The 21,325-nt window shown below is 31.3% G+C and overlaps 1 protein-coding gene across 1 annotated transcript in view; it reads left to right on the top strand.

Annotated features, from left to right (window-relative positions):
- The window catches only part of TUBGCP3 (tubulin gamma complex component 3), a 148,258-nt gene that overhangs the window by 58,439 nt on the left and 68,494 nt on the right, over positions 1-21,325 (top strand). The window contains exons 7-11 of the mRNA XM_074299558.1: positions 5,103-5,221; positions 6,198-6,323; positions 10,989-11,057; positions 11,639-11,771; positions 17,232-17,398. Coding sequence (XP_074155659.1) covers positions 5,103-5,221; positions 6,198-6,323; positions 10,989-11,057; positions 11,639-11,771; positions 17,232-17,398 — 614 coding nt within the window. The remainder of the gene's footprint in view (positions 1-5,102; positions 5,222-6,197; positions 6,324-10,988; positions 11,058-11,638; positions 11,772-17,231; positions 17,399-21,325) is intronic.

The following is a 21,325-nucleotide window of genomic DNA, read 5'->3' as shown; positions in this document are numbered from 1 at the left end:
TGAAAATCTCCCAAGTTATTCTCTAGAATGTAAGGGTATAGTATGCCAGTTAGAATGCCAAAGTTCAGAGACCCTAACCCTGTTTTGAAAAATTGTTAGCACCTAGAAAAATCCTTTCTTGATCTGCTGTCCTTTATCTGTTCGTAATAGAAAGACTGCTTAAAATCAGAGTAGAGGTCACACCATTCGCATCTTAGAATCAGCTGTTACTGTTTTGCTTTTTTTCTGGATTTGGAAATTCAGATCTTTTTCCGTTCTTTCAGTCTGAATTCTATTCCCTATTTCTTCTTGCAATACTTGAAATTTAAACTTGCATCTTTGCCTATATGCTCAGACTCTGCTTCTGTTTATGCCTTCTTGTTCAGCTTTGACTTCTGAATTCTGAAAGTAATCTACCTATTCAGACTACAAACCTTGCCCATGTCCCGCTTAATTTGGCCTGATATCCTGGATCCTGACCTTGGCTTCAAACTCAGGAACTATGGTAATTGCAAATCCCATTTTTATGCAAACTGCTTCTTGGCTATAGGATCTCTTAGCTTGCACGCTGCTCTGTCCACTGTACTTCTTACTGCAGCTTTTAATCAATCATTTAACCATCTTTTATTAAATGCCTATGTTCAGAATACTGTGCTAAGTACTTACAGAGATAGAAAGAATTAAAAAAGACATGATCCTTGCACATACAAATAAGACAAACACAAACCTATTTATTTTATATTAAATATTTCAAGGATAAATGTGGATATGTTTCAATTAATTGAAATTGCGGCCCTTCAGTACTTTTTACATCCTTTTCAAGAATGGAAAAAAAAATCAATATTTGACAGGATTTGGGGTACGAACCAAGATCTTATTGTACATGCAGCAATTTCCCTTACACCAAATTCTTTGATAAAGAAGATTTATGGAGGAGTGGGTAGCATTTTAGCTAGCTTTTAAAGAACATAGATGAGATTTCAATTCTTGGAGGGGGGAGAGTATACTATCCCCAGGGAGAGAATAGTATGACAAAAGACCAGAAGTAGGAAAGGGCAGGGAATATACTAGTTTTTGGTATCTTGAGTATAAAGTAAAGTGTGGGGAGGAATCTTAAGAGAAGTATGAGACTTAAGAGAACTTAAGAACTTAAGAGAAGTTGGAGACTCTAGTATTGTCTTAGAGCCCTCTATAATCATATGACCCTAGGTCTTTATTGCATAAATGGCCTTCCCAATGCTAGTGTTTTGCTAAATTTCTCAACCAGAACAAACAGAACAGAGAAAATGGAGATTTCTTTTGCTCTGAATTACTTCATTCCTTGAATTTCAGCTCTGCTTTGAGCACTGTATGATGGAAAGAACACTGGATTTTGATTCAAGAAATTTATGTTCTTGAACCAATACAGACTTCTACTACCCCTTTGACCTTAGGCTTGTCTTTCAGCTACTCTGGACATTATATTTGTCATCAATCAAAGGAAGTAGTTGGGCTAGATAATTTTAAGTACCAGACCAGTACTACATTTTATGATGTGCTTTAGGTATAATACTGATGTCTGTATTTCCCTCATTGCTGTTTTGGATAAGGGGCAGTGAAGTTTTATTTTATCTTTTGGTACCAAATTAAGTGAGATGGCATACTTAAGCTTTGGAATAGAGAAGAGAGTATTTTTTGACAAAGATGATGATTACTAGGTCTTCTTTCTGTTTTACACCCAAGCTCCAAGAACTGTTGATTACATCTCTACTTCCTTTCTTCCTAAATGAAACGGGAGGTTAAAATAATTCAGATCTTTATATCTTCCAGATCCCTGTGATGAGACCTGATTTCTTCAATGTCATTCTGACATCACTACCTGCCTATCAGATATTACAGATTGACTATCTTGTAGATATTTAAAAAGATATTAAAAACAATTCATTATCATTACTCTCTCAATCATACCTTTTTTTTTTTTTTAACACTTATTTGTTTTGAGGTATAGTTAATTATTTTAGTTCATAACCTTGGTGTCATTCTTATCTCTTTATTTTCACTTACCACATAACCGTAAGTTGCCAAATCTTATGATTTCTACCTCATATTTCTGCTGTACCAGTTCCCTTCTTTTCATTCATGTAGCCACTACTCTTATGTCCTGTTTGTGGGTCTATTAACTCCTTTACTTTCTTCTGGCAACTATTATAACAGCCTTCTTCTTCAGGGCTTTCTTCAAGCTACACTTCAAATGGCCACCAAAGTGATTTTTCTAAAGTGTACGAACTATTTCAATACTCGGTCATCTGTTGCCCTTACACTTGCTCTTCATTATTTCTAGGATCTAATATGAACTCTTTTGGCCTTTAAAGCCCTTCACATCCTTGCTACAACTTGCTTTTCTAGAGTTCTAATCTATTATTCCTTTTCCAGCCAAACTGACTTTCTTACTCTTCCTCAAACACACTTAATTTCCTATCTCCCATCTCTTTACACTCTTTTCTTTGCTGAAAATGAATTTTCCTCTTACCTTTACATCATAAAATTCTGACTTTCCTTCAGAACTCAACTCAGACTTTACATTCTACATGAAGCTTTTAATTCCATCAAATTTTAGTTTTTTTCTCCCCAAGTCATTGTGTGCTTGTTTTGTATATACCTATATATACATTTTTTCTCTCTTGCCTAGGGGACTGCTTTCTTTTTCATCCTGTATTCCCAACATCTGATACAGTGCCTAGTGGATAATCAGTGCTTAATAAGTAGTTTTTGAAAGGTGCTTCACCCTAAGGGTCTTTTAATTTGTGCTTGTTATAAAAAACACATGTTTTAATGGAATTTTTCTTTCCTGAAGTGATTTTTTAAACTAAAAAATTAGAATGCTAGATTAAATGACTTTTTAATTTTTTGTGTAATATTTTTTTAGCCACTTTGGATATTTTTTTTCAAGTTTATTACCTTTTTAAAATCAAATGAGAATATTTGCCAATATCTTAAGGTTACATTTTTCTCATTCCAGTCTCAAGTTTCTTGTTAGATGCATAAGAGTTTCAGGTTATTTTCCCTTACTAGAACTGACATTTCTATAATTTCTTTAATGTTTTTTTTCCATTCAAATTATTATTGCTATAAGCTTGTTCTACTGTTTTCCTTCTGTTCCAGAGTTCTAATTAAAAAAAAATTAATTGATTTTATTCATTCATTCATTAACTTTTTTATAAATATTCTCTCTTTTTTTCATTCCTATCTCCTTCATTGAGCAATTTAAAAAAACCCTTAAAAGTAAGATCCTCTTTATATATTAACAATATAGTCAAATAAGTTCCCCATTCATCTTGTCCAAAAAGGTTTGTCTTATTCTGCATTTTAAGTTCATCATTTCTCTGGCAGGACTTAAGTGGCATGTTTCTTCTTCAGCCCTTTGGACTCATGGTTTATTTGTTGATATTTATTGATAATAATGCATTGATAAGAATTGCAGACTTTTTTGTTATCTTACACTTGGTATTTGTTTCTTAGGATTATTGTGTCTTAGCAAAGGAAGAAGTTTCAGAAGCTATACAATTCAGCCTATTCCTGAATAAGAACATATTCTCTAACAACTTCTTAGGTGTTCTTGTATTCCTTACTTTTGTTTGAAGACCTCTGGTGATAGGAATTTTAAGGGGCTGACACTCTTAAAAGGTGTGCTTGAATCAGATAACCAAGCACTTAAGGCTAATTACCTTTTGGACAATGCTTCTATTAGCATATGTTTGGAAAAATGGCCCTTCTCACTGTTCCTTGCTGGCTCAATGTTTGATGTACACAGATAATCTTGGCAAGGATTAGAGGGTGAGGTAGACAAGGCAGATGCACTTTTCCACAAGGATGAGGAAGAGAGAAGTTGGTGATGAGCCTGTGGCAGTTTGTCTGACTACTTCACTTCTCCCCCTAAAGACCAAGGACTTTTACTTATCCTGACTCTGGTTGTTCCTGAGGCCTCCAGGGAGCTAACCTAGACTTTACAGGGACCCACTATGTCCCCAGGAAGTTCTTAGGAAGATTTTCTTTATATCAAGCTTAAATTTTTGTCCTTAAAAATTCTGTATGCTACCTACTTTACTAATAAGATTCCTAAATTTTAATACAAAAAACATCTAACCCAGAGGAAAATTCAGTTTCACTTTCTTGTCCATAGTTTGACCCAATGCTACTTTTAATGCAGTCTTAAGAGTACATACTATATCACATTGTTTACTATTGCCATCTTTAAAACTTGAAGGACATCATCTTAAAAAAAAGTTTTATTGGTGCTTTTTGCCGTTTATGGCATCCACATTTTCAGCTGTATATTACCTACACCAATATAGCTTTCCTTTGCAACAAAGAAAAATAGTTATTGTTTACAGATATAGTGACTATACCTATGTAACATTCCACAGCTATAGTTCCCTAAGAGGGAAGCAAGTGTATCTTCTTTTCTGCAGGACCTACTTATTAGATCCCAGAAACATTAGAGACCAAATCATTATATTGAATCTGAGTTCAGCTACTTTTTTTTTCTTCTTTTTTTTTATTGTAATGATTATTGATACTATTCTTTGTTTTGCCTTGTTGTTACTATTCTCTTTGTTTTGCTTTATTTAAGTTTGTAAATTCTTGTTTTTCTGAATTCCTTATTTTTGCTTTTATTTATATTCCATTATATCACAAGTTGGTTTTTCTTCTGTTAATGGAAACCTACTTTGTTTTCAAATTTCTAGTAACCACAGAAATTCTGTGACAGATATTTTGGTATTTATGGAACTGTGTTTAAAAAATTTTAAAAGTCCTTCTTTCTTTCCTCCATCCTTTTTTTTTTTTTTTAAATTGTATTTATAGAATATACACTTTCTTTTTTTTTTTTTTTTCCCCCTGTTTAATTTTAAAAGATCTTAAGGAAAAGTTTCCATGATCTTCCTTGGAAACTCTTTCCTCAGTTCCTAGGATTTTCTTCTCACATAAAGTTCATTTTCATTAACATTTGTTTCTTCTTTTTTCATTTAAGCCTATTTTCTTTTTTGATAAACTATATGGATAGTAGTATCTTGCCAGATATAATTTAAAATTTGATTTTTTTTCTTAAAATGAAATAAATATGTTGTAACATTGTTCTGTTTTAGGTGCTATAGAAATAACTGAAGCAGCCCTTGTAAGAGATATTTTATACGTCTTCCAGGGAATAGATGGCAAATACATCAAAATGAGCAATTCTGAAAATTGCTATAAAGTTGAAGGAAAGGTATAGTTATATATTGCAACATTCTAAAAGGAAACTTGTGGGAGCCTGGATTTGGGGTTGTCTAATATATTTTGGAGACTAAAGAAAAAGTAACAGAGAAATTGATGTGATTGCCCATGTTCATAGTAGTTTTAATCCATTACTCTTTCTTGACATGTGGGATTCAGGCAATGGATTGGGAAACCTGATTTTAGAAATTTACCTGCTTTTGTTTTTGACAATTCAAGACAGTATTCAATAATGACAGGCTTGAAGTATCTTTTGTTTAGATGAATACTTAGTCTCCTATTTTACTTCTCACTAGTACAGCTCTGCCTTTCAACTCTGAGTGCCAGTGCCACAAAGTTGACTTATATTGTTTCTTTTGTTAGTATCTTTATCATCAATTTGAAATTATGTTTGAGGCATGAATAGAATTGGTTTATATTTTTTGATAAATAAAAAAGAAAGGAAAATATCACATTCATTCCAGTTTTTCATCCTTTTCTTCAAAAATCAATCATGGGTTAACAGAGCTAAATGGACTTGGGGTCAGGTAGAAGTAAGTAGATATGTTGGATACTGATAGCCTACTCCTTAAGATGATGACTGAAGAATGGTTTGAAAACTAGTTATAGAATTACAGAGGATTCATTCAACTAATATTTATTGAATAGGAACAAAAAGGGGAAAATGTATAATTATAATCTTTTGCAATATTGCTTGAGAATGAAATATTTTGAAGCTTTCCTATGGAAGTATTTTTGTCATTGTATTTAAACTACATATCTCATTTTGTGTCCAGTGATACATTTCATACATTTTTAAAGATGAATTCATTCTCTAATTTTAGTCTTTACCTATTGAAGCAATTTATTCCTCCTGTAGATTGCCATTAAAATTTATTAGCATTAATGTTAAGGAAATATAATTTTTAAAATTCTAATTTTTAAATCTAGATTTTTATTTGTTAACTACTATTATGTTGAATTTTTAGGCAAACTTAACCAGATCTTTGAGAGATACGACAATAAGACTTGCTGAGTTAGGATGGCTGCATAATAAAATTAGAAAATACACTGACCAGAGGAGTTTAGACCGAGCATTTGGACTTGTAGGTCAGGTATGTTTATTACAAATATAAGTACTTTTTGAGTTTCTTTCATTTTGAGAAGTTCTTTCTTCCTTCCTATATACCCAGTGTGAAGAGAAAAAGATGTAATTTTGATTAAATTAGTTCTTAAAAAAGTATTTTTGATACAATAGGCAAATGAAATACAGGGCCACATGTGTAAATTGTGCTTGTATTAAATATCAGTACCATGGATTAAAAAAAAAAAATCAGCAAGCTCAATCTAGTCTATTCATTCTGAGTCTTAAGTGAGTATATTGATTTATCATGTATTAAGCAAAAAAAGTGACATTCAAGACTCAAAAAACTGAAGTCAGCAAACTGTAGTAGGTATGGAAGGGAGGAAACAAGCATTTTTCAAAGTTCCTGCTATGTGCACTAGGCACTAGGCTAAGCTTTTTCCATAAATTATCTCATTTGATCCTCACAAAAAATTCTGTGAGTCTGATGCTATTATTATTTGGAGTTGAGAAAACTGAGGTAGATAGAAGTTACTTACTTATAGTCACACAGCTCTTGTGTCCAAGGCTATATTTGAATTCAGATCTTTCTAACTAGATCTAGCACTCTATATCCAGTGTCACCTAGAAAAATATAAGGATGAGACTAGACATATTCTCTGTCCTTTATAATCTAATTGTAGGAAAAGTGAGAGAGTAAGCTATATACACAGATAAGTATGAAAAATGGTAGAATGTGATAGGGCTCAAGAAAAGATAAGTGCTCCAGGAAGCAAAATCTAAGAAGCAAAATCATTGAATTTTAGAATTGGAAGGGACTGTAGAAATTATGTAGTCCAACTCTTTAATTTTTCAGATGAAGAAACTGAGGCCCTAAAATGTGAAATTAATTTGTCTTTCAAGTATTACATATATATTTAATACATTATGGTACATAATAGCTCATATTTGTAAATGGAAAACTAAACAGATAAGGAATTTTTTTTAGGACAATTCACTAATTATTTTAGACAGTAATTTTATTTTTAAATTGTTGTTTATTCATTGAATTATCCTCAAATAAAAAAGAATCCAAATATTATAGATGAGTTGTTTTGCTACTAATTAGTAATGTGATTATATATTTTATTTAATCTGCTTGGAATTAATTTTCCTTGATTTGTATTAGATAACTTTTGGGTCTTCCCTAACTCTAATATTCTGTGATTTTTTGGTTCTTTGAGTTTCTGTTACTATTTGTGATAGGAATATTGCATTGTACTGATAATTTCATTGTAAATTCTTCAAGTTTATGTCTTCCTAATTCAGCCCCCCCCTTTTTTTTTTTTTTTTTAAGGTCACATGTATTTGAATCATATGTTAAATACCAAGCAGGTGAAAAAGTGATAGCATGGTGAAAAAAATTATGCAGACTTATGTGAAAGTTTTTTTTTTTTTTTAATTAAAGCTTTCAGAATATTTTCACATGTTCTAAATTTTGATTCTCTCAACAAGTCTGTGAAGTACATAGAGGAAAGATTGTTTTCCTTATTCTGAAAATAAGGAAAAGAGCTTTTATATTTTTTTGCTGTTTTAAATAATTGCTTTGTAATACCTGATCACTAAAAAGGAAATTGCATAATATAGTGGAGAAATCCACTTGCTTTATTACCCAATAACCTTGATTTTCTTCATATTATTTGAAAAGAATATATTTCTTAAAAATTCATTTTATATTGTGTGGCCTAATTGAGCCAAGGCAGTAGATATTAGTTTTTCTGGTTTTCTAGAGAACTTTTCTCAAATTCATTCAGTGATGTATTTTTAAAATGTGTATGTGTGTATTTATGTGTGAAAAAGACCTAGCACATATTTATTTATTTATTTAATATGTTTTATCTTTTCTTTTTATTTTATGATAACTTTTTTTTGACAGCACATATGCATGGGTAATTTTTTTTACATTATCCCTTTCACTCACTTCTGTTCCAATTTTTCCCTCCCTCCCTCCCTCCTTCCCTCCCTCCCTCCTTCCCTCCTTCCCTCCCTCCCTCCTTCCCTCCTTCCCTCCCTCCCTCCCTCCTTCCCTCCCTCCCTCCCTCCCTCCTTCCCCCCTCCCTCCCTCTTTCCCTTCCTTCCTTCCTTCCTTCCTTCCTTCCTTCCTTCCTTCCTTCCTTCCTTCCTTCCTTTCCTTCCTTCCTTCCTTCCTTCCTTCCTTCCTTCCTTCCTTCCTTCCTTCCTTCCTTCCTTCCTTCCTTCCTTCCTTCCTTCCTTCCTTCCTTCCTTCCTTCCTTCCTTCCTTCCTTCCTTCCTTCCTTCCTTCCTTCCTTCCTTCCTTCCTTCCTTCCTTCCTTCCTTCCTTCCTTCCTTCCTTCCTTCCTTCCTTCCTTCCTTCCTTCCTTCCTTCCTTCCTTCCTTCCTTCCTTCCTTCCTTCCTTCCTTCCTTCCTTCCTTCCTTCCTTCCTTCCTTCCTTCCTTCCTTCCTTCCTTCCTTCCTTCCTTCCTTCCTTCCTTCCTTCCTTCCTCCCTCCCTCCCTCCCTCCCTCCCTCCCTCCCTCCCTCCCTTCCTCCCTCCCTCCCTTCCTCCCTTCCTCCCTTCCTCCCTTCCTCCCTCCCTCCCTCCCCTTCCCCTAGATGGTAGGCAGTCTTATACATGTTAAATATGTTATAGTATATCCTAGATATAATATATATGTGCAGAACCAAATTTCTTGTTGCATAGGAAGAATTGGATTCAGAAGGTAAAAATAACCTGGGAAGAAAAATAAAAATAGCATATCTTCATTACTGAATAATATTATTCACTCTGTATCCTACTCTAATTCAACTTCATGGCCCCAAAACTCAGGTCTGGCTAAATTTCCCAAGCTAGAAGTTCTGTAAATATTGATCCAGAAACAGGGTGGTGTTTATTGGAGGACCTGGGAAAGGTTGCTTACTAGAATTTTGGCCATCAGTAGATGAATCTTTGAGTGATATAGAGCTAGAGACTATTGGTCTTGAGGAGATTATGCTACTGACAGATTGTGACATGCTATTATTCCAGTTTATTGAAAACTTTGGAGTACAGGAGCATATTTCCATTGGATTACAATGACCATATTTTACATAATTATAACTTTGATAGTACAAATTCAAGTATATGTAACTACTTTGTAGGATTCATTATTTGCATTAAAATTTCCCCCAATTGGAATGTTAATTTATTAAAAGCAGAATTGACTTTTCTATTTATATTCCTAGTGCTTTGCATATAGTAAGTATTTAATAAATGTGTTTTCATTAATTCATCTGACTATAGTCTACTCCAGATTTAAAATACATTATTTGACTATATAAAAAGTAAAAAAAATATGCTAAAAAAAAAATAAGGGTTCTTATTTGACAAAAGTATAGTTTGAATGGAAGTCTTGATCTACATCTTCAATTCTTCTAACATATATGAGTAAGAAGTGCCTTTTAGTCATTAGAGATAATCAGTTCAAAAATTGGTGGAAGAATACCTTGTGTAAAGAACAGAGAGAAGTCCAGTATTTTTGGGGGGGAATGGAATGTAGATTAGGGTTAGGAGTTATGTATTATGGGACTGGGAAAAATATGTTGGAGCTAGACTGTGAAAGATTTAAAACTGAATTTTTATTTGGTCCTAGAGGGACTAGAAAATAAACAGAATTTATTTAGTAGGAGAGTGGTATATTCACATCTGCATTTAAAGAAAACTCTATGATATCTATATAGAGAATGGATTGGATTGGAGAAAAATTTTAGGAAGGGAGACCAGTGAGGAGGCCATTGGAACAGCCTACATAAAGGTTATAGGAACCTCTATGACAATAACATTGTCTTGTGTCCTTTCTTCTAAGATAGTTGAATGTCAGCTTAGCTGGCCTCAAGTAAATTTTAGAAAGTGGAATTTATTAAGGTAGTTTACTAAGAAAAATTGGTGCAAAATATTCTTCCCAAAGATCTGAATATAGAGTCCAGGGGAAAAAGGACTCAGCTTACAAGCACAAGTAGAAAAGGGGCAACTCACAAATCCTAGTTGCTAGATATCCCTTTCTCATGTTCAAGAAGTTCACCTTGAGCATGGTGAATCTTGTGTCCAATTTTGTCTTGATTCATAATGAAGACAGTGCTGCCAGCTTTTGCTGTCCTGGGGATACTGCTAGAACACTGATAGGAAGATGGGAAATCCAACATTTTCATTTTCGAGACCTTTGAAAGAGAAAGTGTGGAGAGGAGAGGAAGAATTAAAGAAATACTACTTGGAGATAGAGTTGAGAGAAGAATGATTTTGTAGTTTATCTTTTTAGAAAATAATTTTTATTTTCAATTTCAAATTTTCTCCTGCTATTCCTTTTCCTGCCCATTGATATGTTAAATATGATACCCATTATACATAGTCATTTAAAACAAATTTGTGCATTGGTGATATTCCAAAATAAAAAGTAAGGAAAATAAAAATAATTTGCTTCAATCAATCCTCTGAGTCCATTTACTATCTATTTGGAAGTAAATAGATGAGTTATGATAAATATTAATGAAGATTTAAACCAAAGTGAAACCCATGAATTATAAAATTTGATATAATTTAAGAATGAGTTAAGGAGAAAAACAAGTTTCTTCAAAGACTTTATATAATTATGTAATTAATATGCTGGTCTGCTTTAAAATTTATCTTACAAATAGACTTATTGCACTTTTTTTTTCTATACAGAGCTTTTGTGCTGCCTTACATCAAGAGCTTAAAGAATATTATAGACTACTCTCTGTTTTACACTCTCAGGTAAAATGACATTTATATTTTTATTTAATTTCTACTATTCAGTGTTTCAGATGTGTAATAAGTGTAGCTGGGTTGAATATTTTAAATTAGATTTTTATATGACTCTGTGTTAAATATAAAAATCTTGTTGATAAAGTTTTTTACTATAACCTGGAGAAATCGTTTAGTTTTGGCAAATCCTATAGCTGAGAGAGAGAAATTCCATTTTAGAAACACATTTAGAAAATCCTATGACATAGTTAAGGTGTCCTATTTTGCTCAGTTTAATGGATTTTTTGTGCAGTACTTTCCCCAAATTATCATTTTGTCTTTTCTTTCTTGCTTTACTATCATCTATAGTTTTTATATTCCTTTTCCTTCCCAGAGAACCATTCTTTTTAACAGTATATACAAAAGTAAACAAAAAAAGTTCAGTAAAATTTACCCACATATCAAAAACATTTTAAATTATTTTGTAAAATTAAAAGAATCTATTTTATTAGATCAATTTAAATAAAATTAGAAATTATATAACACATTAGTTAATTTTTATGAAATGATAGTTCTTATTTTTTTTAATCTAATCCTTTTCTATTTCCCAGCTTCAACTAGAGGATGATCAAGGTGTAAATTTGGGACTTGAAAGCAGCTTAACACTTCGTCGTCTCCTAGTCTGGACATATGATCCTAAAATAAGGTTGAAGACCCTTGCTGCTCTGGTCGATCACTGTCAAGGTCTTTTTTCATTTCTTAGAACATATTCTTCTCATACTTGCATCAATGGAAGAGGTTTCCATGGAATTAGATTCTTGAACAGATTAAATTACAAATTCAGAACAAAAAAAAAACCAGTTCTCATAGATTAGAGCAGAATTAGCTCAGAGAATCTTTTCAGTATTGCATAAGGGAGTAGAAAATAGAATCCAATTTGAAAGATCATAGTCTTATCTTTTCCAGTTTGAATAATCCTAATTTTTTCCATTTTTCCCTGTTGTTCTCCCTGACATTCTTTTATTTTAGATCTTCTTTAAACCTCCTTCATGCTTTTCTTGTAACTTTTAAATTCTCTTCAAAGCACTGTTGTAAGGAATATAAAGAATTTGCCCTCAAGGAGCTTGTCTATCTCTAAACAATCTTGAGTTCTTATGTTATTTGATAAGTATAGAATATGGTAAGAAAGATTTTTTTTTTTTTTGGTCCTTTTGTTGATATCTATAAGGCTTTATAGATATTATAACTATACATATAAACATAAACTGTAGTATAGTGGAATATGCTAAAAAAAATTCTTGGTTGTCAACAAATGAAAAATTGTATTTAATTATAAAAGCATTTTGATAAGCATTTTATCAAATAATAATCTGTCCATCATGTGCAAAGTGTTTATCTGTTTTTGAGTCAAATTTGTTTATTAAAATTTTTTAGTACTTTGGACTGGTAATTTTATTGTCATGGGTATGCCCTCCATACCTTTTCATTTTGTATAATTTTTGTTGCACAAGAATTTTAAAACTTTGAATTGGTGATTTTATTGTCTTGTGTAATGCCTCTGCATCTTTTCCTTTTTTATGATTTTTGTTGCACAAGAATTATTTTTTCCATTAGTTCCTTATAGAGAATCTTCCCTAATTTACTGAAGGCTTCCCTTTTATACTTTGAAAATATAAGAAATTCTGTTGTTATCCCTTGATTATTCGTCTCTTAGCTTTCATTTTCATTCCCCCTTTGGTAATACTTATGATTGATAGTATCTTTTATGTGACTTCTTACATGCAAGTCATTGGTTACATTCTATAGTCTATTTTATGGCCAGTATTATCTCTTGAGTTATTTGTTATTTTTAGTCTTCTGAGACTGTAATATTCTAGATTCCTCAGTAAAATATAATAGTTTCAAGAGAATATTGATATTAAAGAGATTTGTGATAATGAGCAATTTGGGATCATTGAATGTATTTTGTGCCATTTTTGAAATGACCTCCAACCTTTTCTGGTTTTCCTACTCAATTTAGGATCTAAATCCTTTTCCTCTGTTTGAAGTACCTGTCTTAAGATTTTTCTGTGGAAGGATATTGTGAGAAGCTGACTATTCAGTTGCATTTCATAATATATATCTTAGGACTTTTTCATTGGCTTTATTTTTTCAGCATGGATGGGAAAGATTAGTCTCTATTTCATTATTATTGATTTCATTTAGGCAGATCTGTAAATGATGCTAATGCTCAATGCAATTATTGTCTTTGAAAAGTTAACATTTGAAGAATTTTGCCATCAATGAGGAATCCTTTTACTTGGATTTTTTTATAGGACAGCTAATAATATAGTAACAATACAGTTAGTTGTGTGACTTTTGAGACATAGTCTTTATGGAGTCTCCTTTGAAATAATGTGTTTGGCTCACTCACATTTTCTTTTTTTTCTTTTTTTTTTTCCTGAGGCTGGGGTTAAGTGACTTGCCCAGGGTCACACAGCTAGGAAGTGTTAAGTGTCTGAGACCAGATTTGAACTCTGGTCCTCCTGAATTCAAGGCTGGTGCTCTATCCACTGCGCCACCTAACTGCCCCTTCACTCACATTTTCACTAAGGAAACACTTCTTTTTCTTGTTTTTTCATTAGTTATGTTCTGTCTTTTTTATGAGGTGGTGCTCCTAATGCTGGAGTATGCCATTATTATCATTTAATGTTTTTGGATACATTTGAACTTTTAAATATTGCTCTTGCTTGCCTGTGTTTCTCTCTGGGTTTTCACTTTAGTGCATTTTTGGACTTTTTTCAGCCTCCATATTTTGGTGGACATTTCACTTTGATTAAATATCTCTAAGAAATGATGAAAGTTAGACTAAGTCTCCATTTTGTTCATTTTCCCCATTTTTCAGCTTATTTATCTGCTTGTTTAACAAGGTTAGGTTAAAGCAGTTGCACATCTTACCATTTTTTCCTCTCTATTAAGAGCCTGATAAAGCAACTGTTGCCATGAGTAGTGTAATGCAGCTTCTTAAACATAGCCCACTATGTTTCAAGCTTGGGTGAAATAGGGAAGCCCATTCTTTAAATATTTATGATGTAAAGATATATCTTTAGAATAATTTATAAAAAATTTGGCCTTTTTGATTTCTTTATCTTGAAATAGTTGCAATAAACTTCAGTTAATAACACTAGAATATAAACTACTTGAGAAGGACTTTATTTTGTCCATATCCTGAGCAGTTAGCACAGTGCCTGGCACAGTCATTTAATACATGTCTGTATATTTAATATACCTAAAAATAATCATTGCAGTTTCAGTTTTAATACTTTCAAATATGTAGCATACTTGAATCTTAATTTCTATTTTAGTAGCAAAGTGGGCAAATTAATACAAACTTTTATTTTTTTCCCCTCCCTTTTCCCTTGTTCATAATTAATAAATTTTTAAAAAATATATATATATAATTGAACTCATTCAGAAATAATTAGATAATTAAATAATGCCTCATTAATTTTTTCATTATTTGGTTTTTATGAAATTTCATTGAGGAATAGGGTAGTATTTACTGATTTTATAACTTAAATACGACTCCTAGAATAAACAAAAGAATAAATGTTCTTAGGATTGATCACATAAAGTTCTAAAAAGTCCTATTTCAAATTACAAATATGGATATTTTTTATTTGGAAAATATATTTTTTACTTGAAAAGCATACATTAATTATAAATTTTTTTCTTTAATAGACATTTTGAGTATTGTTTTTTCTAATTGCATTGTGTTTTCACAACTGTAGTATAGTTTAATTCTAAATTTTTCTTTATCAGAATATCTCAATCCATGAAAATTTTACATATTTTGAACATTTACTTCTGCTTTTAAATGAGATATTTTAAAGTGCTCTTAAATAACTGTATAAATGTAAGGTACTCTTAAATACCTATAACACATTCTTTCCTTTCTCCCTCTTTCCCTTCCTTCCTTTTTCTTACCTTCCTTAATTCCCTCTTTCCTTCTCTTTCCCCATCTTGGCTAGGCTGGAATTGAAATGACTAATCTCAAGTGGTATTACTTTTGACCTCTTTTGTTTCTGACCTGGGTTGTTTTGCCCCCTCCTCAGGTAAATCTGGTGGTCCTTTGCACCTGAAAGCTAATATATTAATACTAAACTTAATGTGACCACCCAATTAGCATAGTCCTTCAGCTCAGAACTCCTTAGCTCAAGAAATCTGCCACACTTAGCCTTCCCTGGTAACTGGGACCACAAATCAAGCTCATTTTCATAGACTCCTTAGCCTCTCTCTTCCATGAACTGCTCTAAGTCATAACCTCAGCTACTTTTTTCTTCTGCCTAGAATGCCTTCTTCAATAATCTGGCATTACCTAAGACACAATTCAAGACAAAGAGTATTGGTTCTATAGTAGTAATTCAAATCCTGCCCCTAATAATTCATGACTTTTGACAAGTTATTTATTTTCATTGGGTGTTAGTTATATGATTTGTAAAATGAAGATATAGGGCTAGTTGGCCTCTTTTTTTTTTGCTCTAGTTTTATGATCCTATAAATCCTTGAAAACTTCTAGTCACCTTAGAAGATTTTTTTCTTTACTTGGAATTTCTTAGGACTTTCTGACTTTTCCACATAGTATTTCACACAGCTTATCTTTTGTTCTAGAACTGATTTTTAAATTGTTATTTTTTTTTTTTACTTAATTGAATTGTAACTCTGAAAGGCAGGGTCTATGTTTGTTTGTTTGTATTTTTAAATTCCTTAGCACAGTATTGTTTTAGCCAGTGCTTGTTTATTAGTAAATAATTTTTGAAAGAGTAAAATGAATGAAATTTAGTAGATTTGATTATATGGAGTTGGGAAAAATTTTTTAAAGCAACAGGAAAAACCTATTTACTAACATGGCAAAAGAAAAAAATCCTTAGTAAAACAAAAAATTCTGTTGAAATAGGACTCTAGTTTCATGTTTTTAAAAATGTCTAAAACTTTCAGTGCTAATGAAAACTTTATTTATTTATTTTTTGCTTGGCAGACTTTTTTTTTTTTTTCCCCCCTGTAGTTGCTTTGTGGCTAACACTGTGATTTGTAAGTATGAAGTTTCAGCTTGAAATATCAAGGTTCTTTATATGTAAAAATAGGATTATATTAATATCAATGTCCAAAATGAAAATTAGTCCTTTGAGAGGTATTCCTTTTTTCCATCATTTTGATTTCAGTTTAACTCACCAGACATATTAAAAGGTTAATTCCTTTGTTTGAACTGGGAAAAAAAAATAGATATACTTAGAGATGAGTATAGTACATTTTCATTTTTTCTGTGGCATCTAATAGCTTTAAGAATTTTTTTTATTATTCTGATCAAAGATTTTGAAATTCTTTTTAAAGTAAATGTTAAATAGATTTGTCATGTTTTTCTTTAAATTTGAGAAAAAGCAAAGATTGAATTTGATGTTTTTATTTTAAAAAATTAAAATTAAGCTATTGACCACACTTAGAAGGAATGAAAAATATAGAAATTTTCCTACTAAGAAAGTCTACAAATCTTGTAATTTTGTTTATATTTCAAATAGAACATAAAACAGTTTAAACATTTTGTTTATATTTTAAATGGAACTTAAAACAATTTTAAAGTTACATGTAAAATTCTTAAATATTCCTTAGAAAGCAAACTTAAACATTCAGATCAGTGGTTTCTTACAAAAAGTAGTAACTAATCCAAATTTTAATTATTATTATTTTGAATTTTCCTTAAAGAACACACTCACAAAAATATAAAGTTATTGTCATACTGTTAGTATAGGTAAACCTTATTTGTAATGCTACTTATGCAGGGGAAAATTTGAAATTTCAAAATCTTAATGCCACCCTGAATATCTTTACTTTAAATATTTATTAACAACTTTACTGTTTCTATTTTAAAAGATTTGAGCTTTATCTAGTGATCAAATGTAGTCAATCTATTTAGAAGGAATTTACTATTTGGGAGTAATTCAAGGTAATAAACTTTTTGTCCAAAAATAGCTTAAGCAATATTGAAAAATTATTTATAATATAATTATGAAAATTAGAAGAAAGACATAATTAGTTGAATAACTTTTATCAGAATTGAAGCTATTATTAGGTAATCTTTCTTCTCTTTGGTTAGTTATATACTTTGTAGTGCATATGTTAAAATTAGTCATTATTGATCTTTAAAACTTAAATTTTTTTTTCCCCCAGGAAGGAAAGGTGGGGAACTAGCATCAGCAGTCCATGCCTATACTAAAACAGGAGATCCATATATGAGATCCTTAGTACAACATATTCTCAGTTTGGTGTCACATCCTGTTTTGAATTTTCTTTACCGTTGGATATATGATGGAGAGCTGGAAGATACATACCATGAAGTAAGTAATGAATGACATACTTTTAGGCATTTAAGATCTTAGAGGTAATTAGGTTTTTCACCATCATTGATAATTTTTTTTTTTATGTTTCCTTTCATGTCACTTTACATTTTAATAGGGTTTTATATTTTTAAAAATACTTTCCTATAGGATGTTGTAAAAAAATTACCTTTGCATATGTTCTGTCAATAAAAAGTTATTTAAAAAAATTAAAAACAAAAGTTTTTCATTTAAAAAATGCTTTCCTATATTATCTCATATTCATACATCTTTGAGGTTATTAGAACTCAGATATTCTCTTAGTTTTTATTAATGTGGAAATCAACGTGCACAAGAGGTCAGCTATTTACCTGGGATTACACAGGTATTTGGTAAATAAAGTCTAAGCAGTCTAAAAAGTGTTTTCTCTTCAGATGATTTTAAAGAAATTTGGGTCAGTAAAGATCCCTCTTATATCTGACTTAAGAAAGTTGAAATCAGAAATACATATTTGAAGTTGTCTGAACAGGTTACTTAAAATTCTCTGAATTTTGGTTTCTTCATCCTTAAAAGCAATACCAATTAGCTGCTTCATGTATGACAACATGTTTATGGATTAATTTCAGAAATTTGCCTTGTACTTGTACTGCAAGGGTTTTTTTGACAGGAACATGGGATTAGGATTAAGGACACTAAGGTCCTTCTCTTTTTTTCCTTTATCACTAAATACTGCTTTATTGCATTTTTAAGAATTTATTTGGATAAAGTATTGGATAATAATATCTAATATTTAAAAATATTTATTGGATAGCCAGGATTATTGAAAAGAATAATTAAAATGAAGTTGAAAGATTTGAGTTTTAGTTTCAACTCAGAAGCTCTTGGGCCTCTGTTCTTTTCTTTTGTGATTTCCTCACTCCATAGATTCAGTTATCTTTTTTATCCAGATAGACTTCCACATCCATATATCTAGCTATGATTTTTCTGATCAACTTCAGTTCTGTATCATCAGCTTTATGTTGGATGTTCCTTAGGCATGTTAAACTCAGCATGATCTAATGAAACATTTTCCTTAAGCTTCTCCTTCAAACTTTTCTTAATTCTGTGGAAAATACCATTAACCTTTAGGTAATGAAGTTTTATATCTTTGATATTATCCTTAACTCTTTCTTCTCCCTTATCTACTGTTAACTAACAAAATTACTAAATCTTCTGAGTTCTCTCTCCACAATATTTTATCTGTCCAATTTTTTTCCTCTTAGATTACCATTATCCTATTTCCGGTCTTTATCACCTTTCAGTTTTCTAATCTGTTTCTCTGCTTCCAGTTTCTCTATACCATCTATCACACTGTTTAAAAAAAAAAGGTATAGGTCATCCTCTCTTCCAAGATAATTTTTCCTTTAGCTTTCATGACATTTTTCTCCAGTAGAATATAAGTTTTTTGAGGGAAATTACTTTATTTTTCCTTTTTATCTCCAGTGAAGGACTGGAAATTATTAGAAAGCATGAATTTGAATTGGATTCTGGTGTTTAATAGCCCACAACTAGGGAGTTCCAGATATTTCAGTATTAAAATAAATTTATGTGCTTTATGTATTGTGAGGTGCCCTTCATTTTTAATAGCTAAGTGCAAACTGAACTTTTAGTTGCTTATTAATAAAAGTCTCAGTGAGAAAAATGGATAGTTTTTCTGGAATGTTAGACTGTTGAGGTGAAGAAAATTGAATTAAATATATGACTCCAAGATATTGATATACTCTTACTACCATATTTTATATTTTTAAGGAATGCCTATTAGATGTTACTTTTTGAGAAAGAGGATCTAACAGACCACATATGAAAAGCCTTGTATTTAACTGTTTTTTAATTGACATTAATTTATTTTGAAATATGGAAATATTTGCACACTATGCATTCATTAGCAAAAAGATGTAAATAATTATTCTACATATAAATATTATTCTGAATATATAATTATAGTGAAAAGCAATAAAGTACTATAGAATATGTTTGTTGCTCTTGATTGTTTTTTAACTATTCCCAAAGTAGTCAATTTATCTTCTTTGGATGCAGTTACTAAATTCTCGTTGTGAGAAAATTGAGCTTGAATTTTTTTTTTTTTTTTTTTTTTGGTCAAATCTCATTTTTAAAAAGTGAGCCTTAATCCAGAATTAGTGGTAGATTGATCTAATTTAGATCTTATTTAGTGATAGTGGTAGATGATCTAATCTGCATGTTATCTAGACTGTCCCCCTCCCTCTCCTAAATACTTTTTTTTTTTCTTTTTGCTGAGGCAATTGGTTAAGTAACTTGCCCAGGGTCACATAACTCCGAAGTATTAATTGTCTGAGACCAGATTTGAACTGAGGTCCTCCTGACTTTAGGGCTGGTGCTCCACCTAGCTATCTTCTCCCTCCCTCCCTTTTGAGCACTCTCTCTTTCTCTGTATAGGATGAACTTAATGAACCTAATTTTGCTAGTTTTTTTGGTAGAGGCTTGTGATAATGGGTTGATAAGAAAGTGCATCATTAATACTGAATTCTTTCTTAGGAACTTCCATACATAGTATAAAAAAAATAAAATCTTACTTAAAAATAATAGTATATATAAATTATGCTTGGCATTAGGTTTATTCTGATTTTTGAAATTCTAGGTGGTGATAACTCTGATGTTTGGTCTCTCTTTCTTGTTAGGTCAGGAGAACATGGATACCATTCTTTGTATCTTTGTATGAGAGACTTTATTTCTTTGAATATCTTTTGTTCTAATTATATATCAATCAGTGGAATTATTCTGTATTTGGTATAACTGTTCTGGAATGACTAGATATCCAGCCCTATAAAAATAGGGCTCTGGAAGGAGGTGAAAATCTGAGGTCCACTTTAATAGAGTGGACCATGGAGTTGTTAATAAAGTGTCATTGGCTCAGACCTCTATCTCAGTCTCTCTTATTATAGAGGGGATAATTTTAATCCTGACAAATTTTTGCTTCCCAAAATGTCAAACAGTTATGGACTCTCTTATGGCTTATGTTTTTTTTAGTTATTGGAACTTCAGGTGAGAAAGCTCCCTCTTTCAATGCAGATCAGCATCTTCTCAGCCACATTGAGTTGCCATGATTTTGCAAATAGCCATTTTGATCTTGGTTTATTATTATTAATTGTAAACAATATTACTCTTATTTTAATCTATCATAGGTTTTTCTTTGACAACACACCATTAAAAGAAAATTGTAAATGATGACCTATGCACTTTACATAAAAATCAGGATTTTCCCCCTCATCAATTGTTTTATCATGTTCCTTTGTTTTATATATATATATATATATTTTTTTTTTTTTTTTTTTTTTTTTTTTTTTGCTTTTGTATAGTTTCTAGGAGGAGGTGGCTATCAATCATGACATTTTTTTTAGTTGTATTAACTATTCTAGCAACACAGAATATAGTGTAAAATTTTTTAAATAATAGCTTTTTATTTTTAAAACGCATGCAAAAATAGTTTTCAACATTTGTCCTTGCAAAACCTTGTGTTTCATATTTTTCTCCCTGGATAGTAAGTAATCTAATAAGTTAAATATATGCAATTCTTCTAAATACATTTCCATATTTATCATGCTGCACAAGAAAAGTCAGATCAAAAAGGAAAAAAATGAAAACAACAAAAAAAGCAAGCAAACAATAACAAAAATGGTGAAAATAATGGTGAAAATACTATGTTCTAATCCACGTTCAGTCCCCATAATCCTGTTTCTGGATTTAGATGGCTCTCTTCATCACAAGTTTATTGTAATTGTCCTAAATCACCTAATTGTTGAGAAGAACCCAGCCCATCACAGTTGACTATCACAGTCTTCTTGTTGCTGTGTACAATGTTCTCTTGTAAGTTCATGTAAGTCTTTCCAGTTCTTTCTGAAATTTACCTGCTTATCATTTTTTATAGAACAA

This window comes from Sminthopsis crassicaudata, chromosome 3 (genome assembly GCF_048593235.1).
Source record: "Sminthopsis crassicaudata isolate SCR6 chromosome 3, ASM4859323v1, whole genome shotgun sequence".
Lineage (NCBI taxonomy): Eukaryota > Metazoa > Chordata > Mammalia > Dasyuromorphia > Dasyuridae > Sminthopsis > Sminthopsis crassicaudata.
Note: the sequence above shows the minus strand (reverse complement) of the source record. Positions and strands in the feature narration are given on the sequence as shown.